Genomic DNA, 16,893 nt, shown 5'->3' with positions numbered 1-16,893 from the left:
GTCTTTTCAATGTGCAATTTCTGCCGGCTTGGCAAGGTAAGGTTGAGCTATTCGTACTTACGAAATAAGGTTAGAACAAGCAGTGAGGTCAGTGCTTTCTGTCAGTTACAAGCCAAAGCCTAAGTCCCAAGATCAGCATCGCCAGGAAACTACATAGAAAAAATTATCAGAACAAAGACGAAGCAGCTTCACTGTAGAGTACCTGCTCAGCAGGGGCAAGGAAAATGTCTAAGTGCAAGTAAATCTAGAGCAGGTTAACCTCAGCTTCCTAGTTTTACTTACTGTAAAAGACAAGAGAGCTGTGTCTACATGGACAGAACCCCAACAGGCACTTAGGTGTTTAAAAAAAAAAAAACACAACATCATGCACCCTGCGTGATCAGTGTTAAGTTTTTATGAAGAATGAGCACACGTAAACTTAAACTTTTTTATTCAAGGGGTATATACAGAACAGCCAGCAGAACTTCTAAGAGTTTGGGCTAGAAAACTTGGTATGTCCACTTAACCAAAATCCATTTTCTACGTTTCCTGTAAACAGAGTACCTAGTGATAACCAAAATAGAGAAAAAAAATGTCATTAGCCCTCTAGGTGTCTGATTCATCACAGTCCTACTTCAAACAGAATTTTCCCCTTCAAAGAATCTTTACAGCTCATTTCTTGAAGTGACAGAATAGTACAAAAAGCATACCACATCCAGTCGGGTAACATTCAGCTGCCTGAACACCTGTCAGAAGGGGCAGGGCCAATATCCCTCAGGGATGGTCTCCATCCCGAGTGACCCCTCCGAACAACCCATGACATTCCTTCCCGCTAGGCAGCAGGTGCCTGAGACGTGCCCCAGAGCAGGCTGCGCACAGAATCAGGATCCATAGTTTGCTTCATCAAAGGCCTTTCTGGCTCGTTTCAGTTCTTCGTTCATGGTCAGGAGGTCTTTAACCCTGGCAAACTTGCGGGGGTCCTTGCGGATTAGAAAGACGATGTCTTCAACCTGTACACGCCCCTGCCGTCCAATTGACATGGCCTTGTGTGTCTGTAAGAGGAAGAAAAACAGCATTACTCTGGCCCCTGAGGTTTTTTTCAGCTCTTAATACCACTTTATTCCCTGGCATTTTTATAATCAAGAAGCTGGCAATTTCAGGATCTGGGCACCAGCGTCCTAGTCACAGAACTGCTAAGTGTCGTCACTCCCGCCCCACACACTGCTCTATACGTAATAGTAATGACATCAAACTACACCCAGATCACACACAGGAGGGGACGCCTGGTCTGCAGAGTGGTTGAGGAACAATATCATCAAGCAGAATTGGCATGCAGCGTGCAGTACCTGTACCAGGATGCAGTTTAAGGCATTCTGAGCAGGGTAGGCAAGACTAACCTTTCAAGAGAAAGGGGGTCTACGAACATTAATATATACTTTTTTAAACCACAAGCTTTCAGACAGTATCCAAACGTCTACAGCAGCAATGGCTTCAGGCCCCAGAAGCCTGCATTTATTTTGTTGCATGGAATTGCTTTTCCATCTATGTAAAAACATTGAGAAAACCTAAGTAGATAAGCTTCTGAGGTTGTGCTTTGTATTTTGTCAGCTGTGTGTGTAGTGATGCCACAGTCAACTGCAAAGTCAGCTGTGGATGTTTTCCCCCTACAACACTAACTGCTACTTAAAGGTTTCAGCACTGTTCTAAGCCCCCATGGAGCAAAATGCATGAATTTTGTCTCAGCCTTGGAAGTGCAAAGTCTGAGCTGAGGTTTCTCCTGGTAGCACCACAGCTTTTTGCCTGGGATAGTGCAACAATCGGGCCAGAGGCGCTACCCTTCCTTCAGCAGGCTGAGGCCTTAGCGAGGACGCCCTGCCCGCGGCCGACTTACCATCTCCGTGATGAACTCAATGACCAGGTCCTCGAGGATGTCCACAGACTCCGTGTAGGGGTTCTGGTCGTCCCCGAACCCGTACATCATGCACCTCACTGCGGGGAGACGCGAGGCGTGAGCCTGCCTCGCCCGTTCACGCCCCCCGACCAGCGCAGGGGCCGCAGGAGGGGGGCAGGAGCCCCCAGCCGCGGGCAGGCGGCGCCCCCCGCCCCGACTCACGCTCTTTGGAGAAGAGCCGCTTCCTCCGGCCCTGCCCGCCGTCCAGGCCTCCGCCGCCTTCCTCCGCGTCCTCCTCGAACTGGGCGCACGCAGCGGGGGAGAGGCGCCGTCAGCGCGGGGGGACCCGGACCCGCACCCGGCCCCGGCCCCGGCCCCGGCCCCGGCCCCGCACCCGGCCCCGGCCCCGGCCGCCCGCCGCCCCCCGCCCGGCCCCGCTCACCGGCGCGTCCTCCTCCTCGTCAGCCATGGCCGCCGCCCGCCGCTCCCAGCCGCCCCAAGCAGCTTCCGCTCGCCCCGCCGCGCCCCCGCTGGCGGCCGCCATCTCGTGGCACGGAGGCCGCAGCCCTGGCCCCGTCCGGGCGGGAGGTGCCGCCGGTAACGGGGCTGCGGCGGGACAAGGCTGGCTGCAGCCGGTGCCTGCGAGGCCCGCAGCCTTTCCGGCTCCTCTGGTGTCAGCGGGTGCTGTCTTCAGGGGAGAAGCTGTAACTCCCTCCTAGGGGCGCACCCGGGCTCTTGTTCCCTGCTTCATCCATGCTTTTTGTGTAACCACCTCCCAGAGCAGGCAAACCCTCGGCCTCCTTGCCCGACAAGTGGTTCGATGTGTGCAAAGGAACAGGGTAGGGTTTGAGAGATCCCTGCTCTGACAGCAGCCCCTGTGCCTGTGTAGGGGCTTCAGTGGGGAAACCAAGCCATACGCAAGAGTTTGGGGTTGGGCTGCACAGGGACTTGTCTTGGGCCAGGAAGCGGACCAGTTTGGGGATTGCAAGGAGAAGCCAGAGAAAGGATTGGTCCAATGCTAATGACTATAGCTAACGAAAGCAAAGAGCTTTACCAATGCAAATATAATTGCGTTTAAGCCTGTGGTTTCCTATTCTGTGGATGCAGGGATGGTATGAGCATTTTTCAATTTCACAAAACCAGGAAGATGCTCTAATTCTTCCAGATTCAAGCTGTGAACTTTTAAGATGCAGATAAATTACTCTGGGGTAGATTTGGTGACCCTTCCCCCATCTGTATACGACCCTCAATATTGGGCTGTCAGATTACAGGATAATTGGGGTTGGAAGGGACCTCAGGACGTTAAGGTGGCTTTTTTTTTATTATTATTTTTTAAATTTGTATGAGTGGTGTTACTCCTGAATGACCGAACAGAAATCCTTCACTACCATCTCCATTAGCCCAGAAGTGGGCCCAACCGTCCACATCCCCATAGTGAAGGGGGTGCCAAGCATGTTCCAGATATCATGAGAGGGTAAGGCAAGCCCTCTTTCTTTAAAACAGGGTAGTTTTACTGGCTATTCTTGTATACTTGCATAGGAGGGCAGACAGCATAAGGCAGACAAAAGATTCTTCATTACGCCAGAGTTTTCAAATCAAGGAATAATTTGATGTAGAGACACTACTGTGCCAGACTTGTGGTGACAGCCTAGACCTGATGCAGTAGAGGAAGAAAAACGAGAGGTACTGCTGAAAGATCAGAGGATGCTCAAGGTGATATCCTTTTTCTTAGAAGCCAGTACTCAAAAACCATTTCTGTACACAACAGGTGTACAAGGCCAAGGCCCTTGGCCCAAGATTTAATATTAACGTCCAGCAGAGGACTTGATTTTATTTACTTATCTTACCTGCCACAGGGGCACTGGTTCCTACATATAACAAACTGATGTGTGTTCTCTCTTGCAAATGGCTGAACAAAATACTAGAGTTTTTTCAGTATTTGAGGCATTCTTGAATGAGAATCTTTTGGCCAACACAGCAGAAAACCCAAATATATCCAGAGGTAAAGCTGTTTTTTCAGGATAAGACACTGCGTACTGTCTCTAGTATGGCTCTAAGAAACTGTACGACCTAGCTTCATGTTGGTGCCCCCATGGACACCTATGGTAACCCTACACACATTCAAGGATCATAGGGTATGATTCCGTCTGCTGCCACTTTAAAACACTTTTATTTTTACAAACGGACTTACCAGACATACCTGATGTATTTAAATAGTTAATAAAACACTTCTTAGCATTGTAACGGATTTTGCTCTGAAGAGAGACTAAAACCAGAAATGTGCTTTCTTTTACATGTACCCATTAACCATACAGGCTTATTTTTAGAGGCTCCTCAGTCAAGACTGCGGCCTCGAAAATGATAGCCTTGACTATATTGATGTTTTTGAAAGATACTGGTTTTAAGATACCGCTTTTTAAGACTTGCACATAATTCCATCTGTCTACATAGTACTGTATTTACCCCTAGGATCAAACATCCTGCAGGCTGATTTGCTGTGGAACACTTTTGGATTAGAGGTAAAATACCAGAGAACTACAGGCTTGACCTCTGCTCTGCCATGGAAACTAGAGATACACAGCTGTCTCCTGCATTCCTCACACACTGCCACTTCCTATGTATGTGCTGGAAACAGACCTTACTTCATTCAAGTCTAATCTGAGCGTTACAGTAAATTCTGTAAACTAACAAAATACTAGAAATCCCACCTTCTAACCCTTAGTGGTTTACAGAACTATTCTTTCTCGAGAACCGAATGTAAGTAACTTAGGCAGCTGCATACACACAGTCGGCAATCTTAAGCCTGGACAAGATGAGTGCCAGAGTTTGACACAGGCACTTAATAGCTTTGGTCTAAATTCCCTTGTACAACTGCTGCTATTTAATGGCAATCCTTCTTGCTGATTCCGTACCTTGTAACTAGCCACCTCTGGTCTCCCCCCAGTCAGGTGCTCTTAGCCCGGTACAGCTGCTTTGGGACCCCAGAACTGTGCTTCAGCTTCCAGGGTATGGCAGATGCATAGAGTGGACTCGTCACTGGCAACTCGTCTGAGCACAGCTGCAGGACTCCGTACGGGATTTAAAACAGAAGGTAGACACAGCGCTGACTGGTGGTAACGGGCAGAAGGAGAGACTCCCCCTAGGTGTCCATTCATCTATCGCACTGCTTCAAGCCGACAGCAACAAAGAGGCAGATCCCATTAAATGTTTCCTTTCCTGTGTCCACCTGGAACAGGGACAAGTTGATGGACGCAAGCGAGGCTTGCTATAATGGTGAACCTACAGAATGCACAATGCAGAGGAGTTACAACAGCAAAAAATTACAAAAAGTTCCCCAAAAGCTCCTCACAAACAAAGTGTTGGCTATTTCCACTCGACACAGCCTTAGAGCAGGCAGAGTGCCCGCTTGCTCATTTTCAGTCCCCGCTACATAAGCTGAGAGATGTAAACCTCAGGGTATCATTCAGTTCAACGTGACAAGTGTAGTTTGCTTAATATTAGAGCTTTAGTTTTTCCTTGATACAAAGACATGCAGTTTAGTAATGAGATTACTAGACTCTCTCTGGTATCCTAACTACAGCAGAGCTTATGTATGCAGTGGTAGCTTTTTGAACATTTACCTGGAGGGAAAGGAAATGCTGTATTAAAACCTAGCTTGTCTTTGGAGGTTCTGATTTTTTTTTTCTCCACACAATCATGTAGGTTTGTAAAATAGTTTTAAAGTACCCTGGATTAACTCACAGTGCAAAATTCCTGAATTGATGAGTTTATTAAACACAAAACTTATCCTTACAAACATTAATTTATCCAACATCTTATACAAATTTATCCAGAAATAAACTTTAGTGCTTTGGGTTATTTACAATGAAAATATAGACCTGTAGTTTTGGTACCTTTTGTTCCGGATGAGCCGAGCAGATCAGGAGCCAGTCTTCAGCTGTCCTCTACAGCAGGCAGGTTTCCAGTAACATGGGCTATAAAACACCTTAGCAAGTGGATTCCTGAAAACTCTACAGAACTGTGAAAACAAAGACACGGATATTCAGTCCCTGATGCTGCATTACCTTCACGTACTACAAACAAGCTCAGCCACTGGCTGTATTAAATTAAGGTTGTACTGCACTGGGGGGATGTAAGCACTTCTACAGTGTAATCAGTTACGGCTTGCTGCTGTTAACACAGCTCCAAACAAAGTGACAAAGCCTGCTATCAGGCAGCATAGGTACTGCTACCCTTCCCAGCACCCTTCAAAGCTGAACTCAACACAGGTGTAGAGGATGGGGAAGAAGGAGGGGCGTTCCTGTGCAGGCAGCCCACCTGTCATCCCTGGGGCACACAGAAGTGTCATCTCTAGCGCAGACAGACCCATTTTAGGTAGCCTGTCCAGTGCAAATCATCACCTGAAAGCCAACAGCAGCAACAAAGAAGAGCTTTACCTGACCAGGAATAGTTGAGGGAAGCATCCTTGAGTTTTCTCCTTCACAAACTCCTGGATTCCCAGTACATTCTTTAACAACAGTCCCTTGGAAGCTCGGTCAATTTTTGTTAACACCATCTGCACAGATACAGAAAGGGAAGATTGAGACAGGAAAAGAGGATTATTTTGCTGCTATGCTGGAACATCTTGCAAGGCAGGCTGAAAGCTCTGGGTCTTATCTAATTGGGAAAAATGGTATAATACAGTTCACCAAAACACTTCCATAGCCTGCATAAGCTGTGGACTTTTTCAAATTCCTTGATCTAAGCACTGAAAAAAGTGTTCATTTAATAAATCAAGCAAAAAAGTCCTTCAAATCCCCCCAGACACACTTTAGACCTACGTTACTAACAATAAAGGTGGGGTAGAAGGTATTCTACTTAGGTAGGACAACTTGCAAGAGCTCAGGTAGAGGGTACATAGCTTTACAGATTACCTTTAGCATAAAACTAACACAAGTTTTTGTTCTACCTTTTCGAGAACAAAGCATCACTTACCACGTAAGGAATCCCAAACTCTTCCAGCATCTCTACTGCAATATGGTCTGTTTTCTGGAGTCCTACTACACCATCAACTAATAGAAAAGTCCTCTTCAAGCTGTCAGAAATACAGGCAACATTAATCACCACCGTTGTATCATCTTACTGTGCTACTTCCAAATTCATAACCATGAACAAGTATTGTAGGATTTGGGCCACGCATGGTAACTGAGAGGTCAGCATGGAGCAGCACCTCCATCTTTTCTGCACTACCACTGAAAGCAGCCACCTCTGCTGCATTTTTCCATCCAGCCCCACGATGCTGCATATGGGTATTCAGCTCTCACTGCTGAATGGAGGTGCAGTTAAGTTCCTTACTTCTGCCGTTCCTGCAGGTAGGCCTCCACCATCTCCACAAAGTCTTGTGGGGCACGGTAGCCATATCCTGGCATATCCACCAGAGTAAAGTACTTCCCGACTTTGAAGAAATTCATCTTCTTTGTGTGGCCCTGGGGAGAGGATTTAAAAAAGGAAAAAGTTTGAGACAAAGGGTTAAGAAGTTGCTTTAAACAGTGGAGTAGGAGATGCCCCACAAAGCATCTCCGTACTATACCCTACACCCCAGAGAATGCTGCAAAAATGCTACTGTTGCTTTAAGTTGTTGTCTCCTTTTAACAACCCCACATGGCTCTGTCCTTAAAATAATGGACTAAAAATACCTACGCTCATCTCTGTGCCTGGTGTTTCCCAAAAGGCTTAACATCACAACCACTTGGCTTGCAAGACTTTGCTGCTTGCTGCGTGTGCCAGCCCTGGCTGAGGTGCTAAGCTGGACACTTCCCACCTTTTCCTTTGGAAAAGCCAAGCCTGTGATGGCTGCGAGCTGGCACACTCCCCTGTCACTTCATGTTACTCAAGCCCTGGTTTCCTTCGCCCTTCTTGCCCGGCTTAGCACCGGCTTTTGACCAAGGGGAGGGAAGCAGAGCGGCACTCACCGGCGTTTTCGACACTCTGACCTCCACTTCTGGCGACAGCGAGAACAAGGCCCGGATCAGCGACGACTTGCCCACGTTGCTTCGGCCGACGAAGCACACCTGGGGCAGGAGGACAGAAGGGCAGGCAGTGAGGCCGTGTCCCGCACACCCGCCCGGGCAGGGGGCGGCCACCGGCCGGGATCCCGGCCCCATCCCCGGGCCCCGACCTCGGGCAGGGCTGGCGGCGGGGCGTGCTCCGTGCGCACGGCGGAGCTCAGGTAGGTGACGGCGTGGCCGGGGCCGGCCGCGAAGAGCCGCTCGGCGCTCCGCAGCGCGGGCAGGCCGGGCTGGAAGAGGCTGAGGGCCGCCGCCTCGGCGCCGGGGAGCAGGCAGCGGGCCAGCCTCTGCAGCGGGAACACCACGGCGGCGCGGCGGCTCCGCTCCAGCCGCAGCACCTGCGACAGGGCGGCGAGGGGCGGCGGGGGGCAGCGGCCCGGCCCCAGCCTCGGCCCCGGCCCCGGCCCCGGCCCGCTCCCGGCCCGGCCGCGGGCCGCCCGCAGCAGCAGCATGGCGGCGGCACGGCACGGGGGCGGGCGGGGCGGCGCCACCCGGCTGCTCCGTGCGCCAGGGCCTGGAAGTCCTAAAAGGTGGTGGTTGGCCCCGAAAGGTGGTGGCTGGCACTGCTTTCCTACGAGACCCTGTAGGGCTGCACGGCTCGGATAGCACAGCGAGCAGCTCCTAAGGGCAGGAAGCCCCGCTAGATGACAAACAGGACAGCGGCTGAGTGAGCGGCCTCGTAGCGAGCCCAGTCACAAAGCGATGAGGCAGCAGCTTGTGCCCCCCTAGAAAAGGCCAGCCGGCAGCCTGCGTGTTCCTCAGAGGTGGCTGTGAGTCTTTGGTAACTGGACAAGCTCCTGCTGAGAGGTGTGAGCTTCTTCACAAATTTGTGATCAGCAAAGGACATACGTTTTTGCTTGAAGAGACCAGTTTCTGACTAGAGGTGGGCTAAAGGTGAAAACGTGTGTGTGGGGGGGGATAAATAAATAAATAAATAAATAAATAAATAAATAAATCTGTATTGTATATATCCTGGTCTCATGAATTACATCCACTTAAAATCTGCTTCCTTTTGCAGCAAGGTGGAGCTCTAATGCATGTAACTCAAGACAGACCACAATCTGTCTGCTACGTGCATACTTAAAGCGCTACCAAATAAACATGTAGTTTATATATATATATATATATACACACACAGAGCATGCCTTTCTCCTGTCACCCCCAGTGATGTAAATAAATCATAGATGAATATAGAGATAAAAAGCAGAAGAATAAACATCTCAAGAACTAGTTTAGGTACACCACTAATGTTTTGTGGTAATTTAACAACCTAACTTAATTAAAATCTGCGGTGAATCCAGTAACAGAAAACCCACCCTGGCCAAAGATCATGTTTGTAACCATCCTAGTAGGCAGATTTTCACATTTTAAAGCTAAACTGTAACACGTGAAGCAGAGTGGGTGCTTTCAGGTATTTTTGCCCCAGCGTCCCACACAGCTCACTGCTGCTGGCACTCCCCATGGGGAATTCCTGAGGGGCCATCCCAAAGGTTCGCAGACAGACAGAGCTGCCACATAAAGGCTCGCTCACCTGCACACACCCCAGGCGACAAACGCCCTCGCCGTGGCAGATGTCCGCCTCTGTGTGAGCATGGCATTCCCAGACCTTTAGCAAGGCTGACCACGTTCAGGTGTGAAGGAACAACCCTGTTTGAGTTGTTCATTCTCACCGTGGTCTCCTACTGACAACTTTTTCCTCTGTAGCCAGGTAGGTCTCCAGGCACCAACTCAGGACTGCCCTTTTCAGTATATGGGAGTTTTTGTGGCCAGGGCGTCCAAAGGCCATCGTGTGACATAATTCAGCAGTACCGATGGCGCACAGAGGCCACAAGTCCGAGACTGCTCCAAGACTGCCCTTGTAAGAGTTGGCTCCTGCCCCTTGCAGATCTATGACATGGTTGCTCAGATTACCATATTCTCTAGTGATCTGTCCAGAAAACATTTCAGGTGAGGATCTGAGCAAAATCCTTGATAATTTATAAATGCAGTAAGACTAGAAAGCAACACAGACCATCCCTAAAAGCAAAAGGACAGGCTTCATTTGGGACCCAGCAGCTGCTCGCTGCAGGAGGAGCATCTCCAGGCGGGTGCCGTTGCCTGCCTCGCCCAGGAGATGGAGATGAGAGCGCAGCAGTGCGTGGCCTCTTCCAGGAGGCAGCCAGGAGGGTAAAGTCAGACCAAACTGCACCTGGCACATCAGTAATTGGGGCTGGGAGGGCAGCAGGGGAGGATAAGACCCGCTACTGGAAGCAGGGTGTACGCACGGAGCCCCTCGGGGAGATGTCTTCTGAACTGAGGAGGAGGCGGCAGCAATCTGACACTGAAGTACACTTAAAACCAGTTCCAGGGCTGTGCTGGAGGCAGACAACAAGGCCAGAAGCTCGGAGCAGCTGCCCAGGATACGACAGTGACGCTCTTACCACAGTATTACCATGCTGTGTGGCTCCAGTCCTAAAGGCAGACAGAGTTTGGGCTTCCAGAAATGCAAAACACCAGACACCCCCTACCTGATCTCAGCCAAATCACTAATACACAATCTTCCCGCTTGCTTTTTGCTGCATCCACCATCTAGTGCTGAACTATGTCACCCGGATGGGTATGGCTGAAGCTACGGTACCTCCGGTGCTGCAGGGATCTCTGTCTCAGAGAGACAAATGTGATCCTTGTGTCTCGGACCCACCTCTAAACGTGAGAAGTGTTCGTTGCATGTAAGCTCCAAACCACACAGCAGAAGCAGAAGCTGCATTGACCAAGATAGCTGAAATTGTCAAAGTAAGTTTCGGAAAGAAAACTGCAGCAACAGCAGCCAGCAGAGATGAGGATTTCATTATATCACTGCTGTTGGCTTCTCTAAATATAAGAACTGCGATCACAGGATGCATGACTTTCCTTTTGAACTTACCCAGCTTTACCTTTGGGTCCCCAATGGGTGCTCTGCCTCTTCTCGGTTAACCTGTACCTACTACCTGGAGGGGGGCTGGGACGTTTGCCTTCCTCCAGTGATTCTCTGGATCAGTGATGCCTTGCATCCATTTGGCCAGAGAACGGAGGCCTTTTCAGGTGGGCACATTTCAGCATGGCCATGGAAATGCATAAATCAGCTGTGCTTGTTGTTGTGGGGGAAGAGTTTTGTCTCCTAAAACAAGCAAACAGGCATCACGTCACGTCAGCCTCGTGGCTTCACGGTTTGGGGAGGCTAACACGGTTCTGATAAAATTAAGTTCAGTGCATTAATTTCCAGGGAAGTTCATTTTCTATCCAGAGAAAGTACCTTTGCTGGTATAAGACAGCAGTGTCATCACACACAAAGATTCTACCTACCTATGTTCCCTGCCTGGAGGGAAGGAGGGACTGCCAATATATCCTAGAGGAAAGATCTTAAGCTGTTAGGTGACTTTTTTTTTTTTCTTTGATAAAATCCTCACTGTCAGATCAGAACCAGGCATGAAAATCACTTGGCTTATACTTTGTGCAAGTTCTGCCATAGATTTTCTTGCATAGTGCTACTGTGAGAAGAGAAGTGTACAGAAAGCAACCATCAATACCATTTCCTCTGCGTTCACCAATTCTCAGCACAGGAAGAAGCTCTGTGCTATGAAGAACCACCTATTTGTAGCTGCAGTCAGGAACCTTCAGGAGCCTAGGAAGAGCGGTGGCTCTGACTGCTGAGGATCACTGGCAGGGGACGATGAGGATCTCACAGCAAGCAGGATGGTGCAAGAAACCTGCATCATCCACACACGCAAGAGCTGCCTTGGAAGAGATCAGGAAGACTACGTACACCGCCGTCCTGCTCACCATGACTGCAGTCACAGGAGCCACAGGTAGTTCTGGCGGTACTTTGGGACCAAGCATCTATTAAGGGCTAAGGAGGAAGGGGCAATGCATCACAGTCATGTTTTCTCAATTCTTCTTTGGGGAAAAAGTCTAGAGGAAGGAATCTTTAGAAAGTGCTGAAGGGATTTTTCTGATGCAAAAGCAATAACCTGCAAGAGCTTAAGATTTAATGGAAAGGTTCTTTCTTCTTTACAAACTCAGTTAAATACTTAAAAAAGATAAAGTCCAAAGATAATGGGATCTGAAAATACAGCAATAACCTTTCTCCTCCCTACCCTACATAAACTACGCAAATTCACGTTTGTTTTTATTGGGATCAGGTAAGACAGGTGGTCATGGGACAGTGATCACGAGTCTATCAGGGATCTCTTCATCTGACAGACAGCAGGCATGTGTTTTATTTCCAGTTAAATGTCATACTTACTCTTCTACTGTTCCATTTGACAGCACTATAACCAGGGAAATCAGTTCATATAAACTTTGGAGTGACAGGACAAAATTTGCCATCTGTGCTTGACCTTATTAGGACGGCTGCTCATATCCAGCACAAAAGTAGGGTCAATGTCTTCATTCATTTTTCTCCTGTATTGGGCAGTGATGTAGGGAGAAAAGCAAACAGAGATCTTCTCATACAGGTGGGCTCTGCAGCTCAGCCAGACTTTGCTTCCCAGTCATGTTGTTTATCTACTGGTTTAGGGAGGAGAACTCTACAGAAGAGTAAAACCAAGGACCAACTTTTGCAAAGCCAAATTCATGGCTGTGTATTTCTTTCTGTCCAAGACATGCAGCTCTTGGGCTGGCACAGACAGGGCCTCCCTCTGGAGTGTAACAGTGCTGACATTTCCCTCCGAAGCACAGACCAGAACTCCAAGGCTGTGAGTGACATCCTTGGGCACCTTTTCACACATCCTTCTCCTTCTTTGTCTCCTCCAGGGAACAGAATGGCAGCACAAGTGGGTCACAGCGCTGTGATGACCTGCCCTAACAAACCAGATGCAACTATGGTGACGTGGAAAATAAGCCCCAAGATAGGAGGCCCCTGCACCTTGGGATACAGGGCTGATCAGAAAAAGGTGGACAGAACAAACTGCAGTGACAGAGTGAACTGTGAATTCAGATCAAGCCAGTCTTACGCCCTTGAGATACAGCAAGTGGGAATGGCTGATGAAGGAAATTACAGCTGTGAAGTGGTAACTCAGGAAGGGAATTTCCACCAGATGTACCAGCTGACCGTGCTAGGTAAGGGACTCCTTCCTCATTTCTCCCTTCTCCAAAGGACCACCTCCAGCCCCAGACAGACACAGCTCCTCTCCTCCTGCACAGGAGGAAGCGTGCACTGAGAAGAGGAGCTTTCTCAATGGCACTAATGGTCAAGCATGTCATTTAGTAGCTCTGTTTCTTCCCTCTCCTCATTTGCCAAAACCCTTCTCCCTTCTGCTGCCCCTTTCTGCCCCGCAGAGTTACAAGTGACGGGTGTGAAGCAATCCCCAATACACTAAAGAAGGAGTCTGCATGTGCGTCCTGTTTTCCTGTAGTCACTCACTAACACACTACTTTAGTATGACAAAAACATGGGAGGGCAACACCTCCGAGTACTGAGATATTCGATCAAACACGGGATGTTGTTACCCAGGCAGGAAGAACAGCCCCATTTCCTGCTAGCCTGCCATTCAAATCCATTTTAAGCCACATGCATAAAGGCTGCCTAGGACAAAAGTCTGATTCAGCCCTGTATTCTGGGTAATTCCCCACCTCCACGTCCAGAGATGCCTCCTCTAATGGTACCTGGCTGTGGTAACTCACCTCAAGGTGGGAGAGTTGTCCAAAATGAGAAAAAAAAAGACACAAATCTTTGTCACTTTGGCACACATTGCTGTGACGGGATGGCACCTCCAACCTGACTCTCCTCTTTTCATGACGTTCCTTTTGGGTAAGGAATAAGAACAGCCTCTGCCAACTGCAGCAACCCACATGTCTCCCCTTCCTGATGCTTTGCAGTCCCCCCAAGGCTGTCCCTGTACTGCGACGACCACAGGAACCCCGTGTGCAAGGCAGCGGCGGGGAGGCCGGCTGCTGAGATCTCATGGGTCCCCGAGAACAACTCCATGACCGAAACAGACAGCCACGATAACGGGACAGTGACCGTGCTCAGCAGGTTCACAGCACACAGCACCGACGAGAAGACTGTAACCTGCATGGTGTACCACACAACTCTGAATGAGACCAAGTCCATAGCCTGCTCCTCATGTAAGCTCCCCCTTGTGTGTTCAGCGTTCAAAATCCTGCCTAGCCCTCTGTTCAAGCACTATGACAGGCATCAGTGACACTAGGAAGATTACAGCAGGAACCATGCAGCTGAGCTGAAGTTTTTGGGGAGAAATTTGTTGGGGGCAGGGAAAGATAAACAAAAATGCTGTGAGAATTGAAAAGTGCTCTGTGAAATTTTAGGCAAGAAGATAGATTTTTGTAGTCTTCCCTCCCACAGATAGAGCTGTGAAAAGACAGGATTATTCAGATGTACACAACAGAGAGTGTTGTCTAGAAGGTATGATCCTGGAAGAGGCACACGGTAAATGATCTGTGAAATGTACCTAAAAGAACTGTTTCTCTTCAGACAGCGTTGCATGGTTTCTTCACTGTGTCATCATCCTTGGTTGTCTGCTGAGCCTCCTTTTCCTTTTTGCTCTTTTTCACCTCTACGTATTCTGTGATAACAGGTATGTGCAAGACATAGTACACACAAAACCCCTCTGGCCAGTCCTAGGGAAGTTTAGAAGGGCTTCTGGTACTACATGTCATGTGCAGTCACCTCAGAGTCTTTCACAAGCAAGCTAGTTCAGTTTGCACAGCTGGTCTCAGAGGCCATTCATGTGGTGTTAGAGATCTGCTGCCATACTTCTTCCAGCAGGAGACATACAAAGGGAATGGGTAGTTTTATCTGTCTGGGTGATGGATCTGAACAAGGATTGCCAGGCTATGAAGAATAAGAGGTAGAAAATTGCCTTTCTGAGGTTGGAGCCAGACTTTTGGATGATCTTGTCTTACTCAAATGAAACTATGGAAGGCAGGGTCAGCGTAGAAGTGCAGGAAGTATTGTACAAGAGTGGAACAGGTCTGCTCTTGAAACTGCTCTGGAGTTCAGGCAGCTTGGCCAATTACTTTATCGGAGCTAGCCTCGCTGTCATGAGGTGCAGTTGCTGTCCAGAGTTACCATACATACAACACAGAGACAGAACTAACTGCTGCGTCCAACTTACTTAAGCTCCATGTTCGCTAGGGTTCATGACTTGCTTGGCCAGCTCTGGTCACGCTAATATGAGATCTCAGATATTAAGCCTTCTATTCCTGAGATCCCTATCAAAATAAGGGGGAGGAATTCTGTTTTAATGTTCTTAGAGGCCAAAATTGCATCCATGAAAGAGACTAGTCCTCATACTTACAGTATTGATGTCTTGTTTTCTAGGACAATGAGGAACCAGTGAAAGCCAAGGCACGTTCCATCTGCAGAGCTGTGTCTGGAGCTATTTGTAACGCAACACCTGGGGAGAGATGAAAGAAACTCACAGTCAGCACTGTGAGATGCAGCAGGGACTCACCAGTGCCAAAGCATGCAGGAAGAAGTAACAAGCATCCACAACACAGCCAGTGTAACTGCGCAGAAACATGGCAAGCAGGGCAGATCCTACCTGACCTTTGTCAGCTTTTTTATACCATTTCTCTAGTGCAACTGTAGACATTATCACCCAGACGACAAGCTGATACTTAAAAAAAAATGTATCCCTTTTTTAAAAATAAAACCAAAACTAACATACATGCAATAAGAAATTAATTTGCCATGTATGAAAAGAAGTCACTCCATTTTAAATAGATTATATCCTAGTATTTAAGTAGCCTATCTTATTGGTTAAGATAAATCAGAAGAAATTTTCTTGCATACTAATGAGAAGTAGCTTTCCAAGTACGGTTATGCAGCACTGAAGCTAAATTTGAGCAGCATTCTCATTTTCCCTATACGAGTTTTAAAGACGCATCACTAAGAGCTACAAAAAAAAAAAAAGAGAATATTTGATCTTGAGCAGTTATGCTACCTGAAACATAGAAGATATTACAATCCTGAGATCTAAGCCTCACACTTGCATGTACCTCTTTGCATAATCCAGAGAGCTGCAGCACACGCAACACAGCTCTTTAATAACCAGTTTCTTTAAACACATCTTAGTGGTCCTAACACAAGGGAGTCCTTGAGTGTAATCTTCCAGCTGATGACAGGCTGCCACTTCTAAGCCTCTAAACATAACCGTGCCTGTTCATCATTTCTGAACTTCTATTTTGGGTAGATGTTACTAGAGCTGAGTATTACTATGCACCTGAAATTTCAAAGAAACAGTAGGTATTTCAGACCCACCTCATTTCTCCAAACTCAGCAGAAATCCAGGTCTCATCAGTGTCACTGTACAGAAGACCCTGTTCCAAACTAATACACCTGGAGACCTTTTCCATCTGCCAGCTGTTAGGCCTCTCTATACTCTTTACAACCCTTCCGATCCCACGTGACGTTAATTGCACATCCCCTGCCCACCCCCCATATCAACAGCTATTCAAGCATTTGTTTGTTTGGAGTATTAATTACACAGATCTCTAGCTCTCAGCCATCAAGTTGGGCTTAAAACTGGAGCATTAATATGTTACAGAAAGTAAAACACAGAAACTAGGACCTTGGAGGCTGGCTTTTCTCCACAAATGACCACAAACCTCTGGTGTTTTGAGGGCATTGATGAAGTTCAACCAGATTTATTAGCTTTGCTCTAGCAGCTTGTGTACAAACACTAGGCTTAAGGTTGACAAAACAGGGTGATTGTCGGGACCCCCTGCCCAGAAGAGTACCTGACTGGGCTGAGCTTGAACTTACATAGTGGGCACAGAAGGCAGAGAACAGGGAACTCCACGGCTTTCAGAAATCTGTAAGATGATCTTGGTCTGTGTTCTTCATTCACTGCTTCTACGCATGACTGAGCACTTCTCAAGCTTTGTGAGCCTTATTTCATGTCTGAGCCAGGACCAAAACCTCATGCAAACTTCAGTGATAAGAAGAGCAAGCTTGTAAATCTCAGCACATACAGAGTAGTCATCTAGCTTTAC

The 16,893-nt window shown here is 48.1% G+C and overlaps 3 protein-coding genes across 6 annotated transcripts; 1 reads left to right on the top strand and 2 right to left on the bottom strand.

The window, feature by feature from the left end:
* Nucleotides 1–413: 413 nt before the first annotated feature.
* Nucleotides 414–2,459, bottom strand: TAF13 (TATA-box binding protein associated factor 13). Its single transcript, XM_080566607.1, has 4 exons — nucleotides 2,313–2,459; nucleotides 2,093–2,171; nucleotides 1,871–1,968; nucleotides 414–1,031 (listed from the first exon to the last, which is right to left on the bottom strand). Exons 1-4 carry the CDS (start codon nucleotides 2,412–2,414, stop codon nucleotides 861–863), a joined length of 450 nt encoding a protein of 149 aa, XP_080422733.1. The 5' UTR covers nucleotides 2,415–2,459; the 3' UTR covers nucleotides 414–860.
* A 1,552-nt stretch (nucleotides 2,460–4,011) lies between these two features.
* On the bottom strand, nucleotides 4,012–8,412 carry GTPBP8 (GTP binding protein 8). 2 transcript variants are annotated; one of them, XM_080566495.1, is made up of 7 exons: nucleotides 8,028–8,412; nucleotides 7,822–7,920; nucleotides 7,205–7,335; nucleotides 6,845–6,944; nucleotides 6,307–6,425; nucleotides 5,764–5,888; nucleotides 4,012–5,096 (listed from the first exon to the last, which is right to left on the bottom strand). In XM_080566495.1, the coding sequence occupies exons 1-6, from the start codon at nucleotides 8,367–8,369 to the stop codon at nucleotides 5,804–5,806; spliced, it is 876 nt and encodes a 291-aa protein (XP_080422621.1). In that variant the 5' UTR covers nucleotides 8,370–8,412; the 3' UTR covers nucleotides 4,012–5,096; nucleotides 5,764–5,803. The 2 variants fall into 2 exon arrangements, with proteins under 2 accessions (XP_080422621.1, XP_080422620.1); XM_080566494.1 differs by having other exon boundaries at nucleotides 4,012–5,149; nucleotides 8,028–8,389.
* Nucleotides 7,940–16,635, top strand: LOC308182247 (cell surface glycoprotein CD200 receptor 1-B-like). Of its 3 annotated transcripts, none has more exons than XM_080566517.1 (6): nucleotides 7,940–8,078; nucleotides 11,491–11,741; nucleotides 12,688–12,993; nucleotides 13,753–14,001; nucleotides 14,369–14,471; nucleotides 15,218–16,635. In XM_080566517.1, the coding sequence occupies exons 2-6, from the start codon at nucleotides 11,606–11,608 to the stop codon at nucleotides 15,234–15,236; spliced, it is 813 nt and encodes a 270-aa protein (XP_080422643.1). In that variant the 5' UTR covers nucleotides 7,940–8,078; nucleotides 11,491–11,605; the 3' UTR covers nucleotides 15,237–16,635. The 3 variants fall into 3 exon arrangements, with proteins under 3 accessions (XP_080422643.1, XP_080422645.1, XP_080422644.1); XM_080566518.1 differs by having other exon boundaries at nucleotides 8,064–8,078; nucleotides 11,496–11,741; XM_080566519.1 differs by lacking the exon at nucleotides 14,369–14,471.
* Nucleotides 16,636–16,893: the final 258 nt, after the last annotated feature.

This window comes from Anser brachyrhynchus, assembly GCF_964034855.1.
Source record: "Anser brachyrhynchus genome assembly, chromosome: 1".
Taxonomy (NCBI): domain Eukaryota; kingdom Metazoa; phylum Chordata; class Aves; order Anseriformes; family Anatidae; genus Anser; species Anser brachyrhynchus.
The sequence above is the reverse complement of the archived record's forward strand: the minus strand, read 5'-3'. Positions and strand labels throughout refer to the sequence as shown.

What these genes read in the sequence shown, in the direction of transcription:
- LOC308182247 (XM_080566517.1), top strand. Translation starts at nt 11,606, where the DNA reads ATGAGGATCTCACAGCAAGCAGGATGGTGCAAGAAACCTGCATCATCC. An exon ending in TGCAGTCACAGGAGCCACAG is followed by an intron (nt 11,742 to 12,687) that starts GTAGTTCTGGCG and finishes TGTCTCCTCCAG; the next exon opens with GGAACAGAATGGCAGCACAA. An exon ending in GTCCATAGCCTGCTCCTCAT is followed by an intron (nt 14,002 to 14,368) that starts GTAAGCTCCCCC and finishes GTTTCTCTTCAG; the next exon opens with ACAGCGTTGCATGGTTTCTT.
- GTPBP8 (XM_080566495.1), bottom strand. Translation starts at nt 8,369, where the DNA reads ATGCTGCTGCTGCGGGCGGCCCGCGGCCGGGCCGGGAGCGGGCCGGGG. An exon ending in TCAGAGTGTCGAAAACGCCG is followed by an intron (nt 7,336 to 7,821) that starts GTGAGTGCCGCT and finishes TCCTCTCCCCAG; the next exon opens with GGCCACACAAAGAAGATGAA. An exon ending in TACCTGCAGGAACGGCAGAA is followed by an intron (nt 6,945 to 7,204) that starts GTAAGGAACTTA and finishes TATTTCTGACAG; the next exon opens with CTTGAAGAGGACTTTTCTAT.
- TAF13 (XM_080566607.1), bottom strand. Translation starts at nt 2,414, where the DNA reads ATGGCGGCCGCCAGCGGGGGCGCGGCGGGGCGAGCGGAAGCTGCTTGG. An exon ending in ACGAGGAGGAGGACGCGCCG is followed by an intron (nt 2,172 to 2,312) that starts GTGAGCGGGGCC and finishes GCGTGCGCCCAG; the next exon opens with TTCGAGGAGGACGCGGAGGA. An exon ending in GCGGCTCTTCTCCAAAGAGC is followed by an intron (nt 1,969 to 2,092) that starts GTGAGTCGGGGC and finishes GTCTCCCCGCAG; the next exon opens with TGAGGTGCATGATGTACGGG.